General features: G+C 41.2%; 1 protein-coding gene across 1 annotated transcript; it reads right to left on the bottom strand.

Moving 5' to 3' along the window:
- Window positions 1-303: 303 nt before the first annotated feature.
- Window positions 304-2,462, bottom strand: LOC309711741 (phospholipase A2-like; the record flags this gene model as incomplete). The annotated part of the gene is given in 4 exon segments (XM_082542201.1): window positions 304-422; window positions 528-661; window positions 2,355-2,389; window positions 2,391-2,462. Coding segments are annotated over 4 exon segments (360 nt in total).
- Between the last annotated feature and the right edge of the window lie 3,538 nt (window positions 2,463-6,000).

Below are 6,000 nucleotides of genomic sequence, written 5' to 3'. Positions count from 1 at the left end.
GTTGGCCACAAAAGGAAACAAGTAGAGCAGAGTGCCCTCTACTGGCAATAATCTTTAAAGATTGTACTTTGGCAAATGTCATATAACAGAGGAAACAATGCAGGATCACAACTACAATCCAAGATAAGCAATTTAGTGAATGTAGGAAGCTATGGATGGTTATAGGTTGCTCCATACAAAATCACATTACCCATGTTAACCATCACAATATTTCTACACTGAAAGAGCGTTACATCACTTTTAAAAGGATAAACATATCTGAAAGATTGAATTCTTGGTTCAATATAGTTGTTTGGAGAGGTTTTATTGACACTGGTCACTGGGAAGGTGCTCATGCTCAGGATTCCAAGAAGACCTTGCAAAACATTCAGCAGCCTTTCTGTCACACTCACAGATGAACATCTCACATTCATTGTTATTGTCTGAAGAAGAGAAAATAAAGAGCTCAAAATTCACTTTGCAATAACCAGAAGGCCAACAAGTGCTACTATAAAGTTAAATGCCAATCGGCTTTTTTGAATACTCACTGCCACAGGTGATCTTTTTATTTTGGTCATCACAATTATAGTCATAGAACTCAGTGTAAGGATTGTCCAGGATGGGCCAGCATTCAGGGTGCTGCATAGCATCAGTGTAACACTGGTCATGCACCTGGCAGCACCTACAGTGGGGCAAAAAAGTATTTAGTCAGCCACCGATTGTGCAAGTTCCCCCACTTAAAATGATGACAGAGGTCAGTAATTTGCACCAGAGGTACACTTCAACTGTGAGAGACAGAATGTGAAAAAAAAAATCCATGAATCCACATGGTAGGATTTGTAAAGAATTTATTCGTAAATTAGGGTGGAAAATAAGTATTTGGTCAATAACAAAAATACAACTCAATACTTTGTAACATAACCTTTGTTGGCAATAACAGAGGTCAAACGTTTACTATAGGTCTTTACCAGGTTTGCACACACAGTAGCTGGTATTTTGGCCCATTCCTCCATGCAGATCTTCTCGAGAGCAGTGATGTTTTGGGGCTGTCGCCGAGCAACACGGACTTTCAACTCCCGCCACAGATTTTCTATGGGGTTGAGGTCTGGAGACTGGCTAGGCCACTCCAGGACTTTCAAATGCTTCTTACGGAGCCACTCCTTTGTTGCCCGGGCGGTGTGTTTTGGATCATTGTCATGTTGGAAGACCCAGCCTCGTTTCATCTTCAAAGTTCTCACTGATGGAAGGAGGTTTTGGCTCAAAATCTCACGATACATGGCCCCATTCATTCTGTCCTTAACACGGATCAGTCGTCCTGTCCCCTTGGCAGAAAAACAGCCCCATAGCATGATGTTTCCACCCCCATGCTTCACAGTAGGTATGGTGTTCTTGGGATGCAACTCAGTATTCTTCTTCCTCCAAACACGACGAGTTGAGTTTATACCAAAAAGTTCTACTTTGGTTCCATCTGACCACATGACATTCTCCCAATCCTCTGCTGTATCATCCATGTGCTCTCTGGCAAACTTCAGACGGGCCTGGACATGCACTGGCTTCAGCAGCGGAACACGTCTGGCACTGCGGGATTTGATTCCCTGCCGTTGTAGTGTGTTACTGATGGTGACCTTTGTTACTTTGGTCCCAGCTCTCTGCAGGTCATTCACCAGGTCCCCCCGTGTGGTTCTGGGATCTTTGCTCACCGTTCTCATGATCATTTTGACCCCACGGGATGAGATCTTGCGTGGAGCCCCAGATCGAGGGAGATTATCAGTGGTCTTGTATGTCTTCCATTTTCTGATGATTGCTCCCACAGTTGATTTTTTCACACCAAGCTGCTTGCCTATTGTAGATTCACTCTTCCCAGTCTGGTGCAGGTCTACAATACTTTTCCTGGTGTCCTTCGAAAGCTCTTTGGTCTTGGCCATGGCGGAGTTTGGAGTCTGACTGTTTGAGGCTGTGGACAGGTGTCTTTTATACAGATGATGAGTTCAAACAGGTGCCATTCATACAGGTAACGAGTGGGGGACAGAAAAGCTTTTTACAGACGACGTTACAGGTCTGTGAGAGCCAGAGATTTTCCTTGTTTGAGGTGACCAAATACTTATTTTCCACCCTAATTTACGAATAAATTCTTTACAAATCCTACCATGTGAATTCATGGATTTTTTTTTCACATTCTGTCTCTCACAGTTGAAGTGTACCTCTGGTGCAAATTACTGACCTCTGTCATCATTTTAAGTGGGGAACTTGCAAAATCGGTGGCTGACTAAATACTTTTTTGCCCCACTGTACAAGTCAAAACATGAATAATGGTGATTACTGAGAAAAAAAAACTCTTTTGGGGTATGTGTTAAGTAGAATGGCTAACCCATTACCTATCCAGATCATCCACAGGTGTGCCAGAGCCCCCCCATTCCACAATAACAGCCATAATCAGCATAGCCAAGAGCAGGCCAGCTATCAGGCATTACACACAGGATCATATTTCTGAACTGGTTGAGTGCCTTGTAGTCTAAGGACTGGGCTGAAGCACAAGCACAGGATAGAACTATGATTTATACCCTAATGGGATGTGTTTCTATTTATGATATGTATAGTTTAACAGCAACAGACATGCTGTACTCACCAATACAGAGGCCTAGAGCAAAGAAAAATGCAGTCTGGAGGGCATTCATCTTGAAGTTTAATCCCAGAGTAGCTCCCACTTATGTTCAGGCCTGTTTATATATCAGGTATGGAACCTTGTCTGTCAGCTGTTCATACTACACAGGGTCACGTAGACTCTTAGAACAAAGAACCAACATATGCAAAAAAGGATAATCGTTCTCACACTCGGGGACCTTGTGTTCAGATTTCTGTAGATGTGTTAATGGTTGCTTCTGTTAAGTAATCATGTTTTTGTTTTTTTGTAAATATCTGAGTTAGGATTAGAATATTAGTGAAACGTTTGGTTTTGTTTACTGGGTAATTACTGGATCTTTGTTCAAGTCCATTGATTGTTTAAAATATTAGTCAGCAGAAACGACCCAGTCTGTTATAATGCTCAGGCACTATAATATCAGCAAATACTTGTGGGTTGTATGTAGGTTGTCATACTTTTACCATAACATTCTTCTACAAGTACTGATAATTGATAACATCTGGTATATTTACCCCTGGATTGGTATGTTGTACTATTTGTGCAGGATAAATGTTTTCCAAAATATGATTTTTTGTTATTGAAAATAAGCTTTTTGAGCTTTTTTCACGCAGATAAACGTTTGCAGGGCTCATGGGTCAAAAGGCTTGGGTATGCCAAATTAAAGGGACATTTTTAACGAAAGAAGTACATTGATGTACATAACTATGACTCTATGAGCCAGTTAATTGTTCATATTACTATTACCAAAGAAGGAAATGAAATACAGTACTGTGAAAAAAGTCTTGAGCCATGCCCCAAATTTTCATATTTTTTTCCAAGGAGATTTTTTAAAGTGGTCTTGAGCACTCTCTTGACTTTCTGAAGGTCTTTCCAAGATTTTCTTTGGAGAATGGTTGCATTGTCACTCATTTTCAGTCTAGTCCTTGTACCTGATCATTTTGAGAGGAATGTTTTTATTGGTTGTTAAGCTACTTAACACTGACCTATGACTCAGTCAAAATCATCCCTTAAGGCTACGTCCACACTAGCCCTGATAGATGTGAAAACGGCATTTTTGTCTGAAAACGCTCTGCGTCCACACTAGCGTTTTCAGTCATTTTCGCAGAGTTGTGCATCCACATTGAAACGGCCGAAAACGCTTACGTTCCAGTACTGCGCATGAGTGAAACGCAAGAAGATTCGGCCTGCCTCATTTCTGTCTGCCGTTTATTTACTTTCTGGTAAATGCACCAAGTTTTTTAAATGGGCTAACAATGAGGTGGAGTTGTTGCTGCGAGTAACACAAAAGTACAAAGTTGCAAAAGTGAGTGAGAATTAAAGAATTTGAAGAAAAGCTATCTGAAGCATGTACAAACTGATATTGATCTTTAATAGGGCTGTCAAAATTGAGAGCAAACAAAACAACTGCTGTATAATGCCCTCTGCTATCTTTGTTAAATTGGTCACATGACTGCATCATGACTAACATGCGTCATTGTTTTCAAAAGTCTCTGTTTTCGCTGTCCACACTGTGACGCATAAGCACAGTCTTCGAATGTATGCATTTTCCAGAGCGTCTTGAAAACGCTGCATTTTCCTTCAGGAAAATTCTTCGAGCAGTGTGGGTTCATCTTGACAGAAAACAAAACAAAAGGTAATTAAGAGAAAGTTTCCCGAAGAGAGTTCAGGCGGTGTATTGAAGAATAAAAGTGGTCAGATCAAAGACTGACTTTCAAGCTTGCTAGAACAGTACAAACTCTGCTTTTGCTATATCTATTATATTTGCATTTGTGTTTGCAGATTTTAATAATCTATTCCACCTATTTCCCTTTTTCTAAGAAAACTATAAAGCCTCAAGACTTGCACAGTACTGTATAACCAAGGTTCATTTGATGCACACAAGATTGCAGTTTAGAAAATGCATAATTTCATAATCAGCAAAGCTTGTTTCCACCCATCTTTCAGATAGGTATTACCGGTACTAGGGGTGGGTTTTGATTATCAATGTATTGAGTAAAATAGATTCTGGCTTGGATAACGTGATATCGATTCATTAAAATCCAGAATCGATTTTTAAATATACATTTATTTTGCCCGAAACGCCAGAATCTCAGGTTAAACCTCACAAAATCTCTACAACCACAAAACAGCTAAAACTATGGTGGCCCTGAGAGGCCAAATGGACTGCAACTTCAGAAAACACCAGCAATAAGAAAAACGCTGCAAAAGCACACAAAACACAACGGAAATAAGAAAAACAACAACAGAAATAGGAAAAAACACAACGGATATAGGAAAAAAGATCCGACAGACCAGTTGCAGGAAGCAAAATAAGCTCCGGACCCCACGTGACTACCAGCTGTCAGGTGACCATTTTAAGATAAGATAAGATAAGATAAGATAACCTTTATTAGTCCCACACGTGGGAAATTTGTTTTGTCACAGCAGGAGTGGACAGTGCAAAAGTTATGAGGCAAAAATTAGAATACAATAAGAATAAATACAGTACACAACTGTACAGAATAGAATAAAATACTATATACAGTAGAATAAAATAAAATAAATATACAATAAGATAAAAATAGAATACAAATACAAATACTATATACAACTGAGTAAAAATACAACGATGACAGAAAGGATTATTGCACTTAGTATTATTGCATATGTATGGATGTGTGTGCTTGATCAGTTAAAGTCTTTATTATGGAGTCTGACAGCAGTGGGGAGCAGACCACGCCATAAAAGATAGCAGAAGCCACAACAGAGTCATAGAAGGTCTTCAGGAGTGGGCCCTCCACTCCAAACGACCTGAGTCTCCGCAGCAGGTACAGCCTGCTCTGCCCTTTCCTGTAGAGGGCGTCTGAGTTATGAGTCCAGTCCAGTCTATTGTTCAGATGAACACCAAGGTACCTGTAGCTGTCCACAGCCTCAATGTCCATACCTTGGATGTTCAGTGGTTGCAGTGGAGAATGCTTGTGCCTGCGGAAGTCTACCACCAGTTCCTTGGTTTTACTGGCGTTGATCTGGAGGTAGTTCAGCTGGCACCAGTCCACAAAGTCTTGGGTCAGACCTCTGTACTCCTTGTCGTCCCCATCAGTGATGAGGCCGACTATTGCAGAGTCATCAGAGAACTTCTGCAGGAAGCACTGGGTGGAATTGTGGGAGAAGTCTGCAGTGTAGATGGTGAAGAGGAACGGAGCCAGAACCGTTCCCTGTGGGGCCCCCGTACTGCAGACGACCCTGTCCGACACACAGCCCTGAGTCCTCACATACTGTGGTCGGTCGGTGAGGTAGTCCAGGATCCAGGTAGTGAGGTGATGGTCCACTCCAGAGTTCACCAGCTTGTCCTTTAGAACCGAGGGAAGAATAGTGTTGAAGGCACTGGAGAAATCAAAGAA

Source organism: Aulonocara stuartgranti, assembly GCF_965226115.1.
Source record: "Aulonocara stuartgranti genome assembly, chromosome: 7".
Classification (NCBI taxonomy): domain Eukaryota; kingdom Metazoa; phylum Chordata; class Actinopteri; order Cichliformes; family Cichlidae; genus Aulonocara; species Aulonocara stuartgranti.
This window is presented reverse-complemented; position numbering and strand designations above follow the sequence as displayed.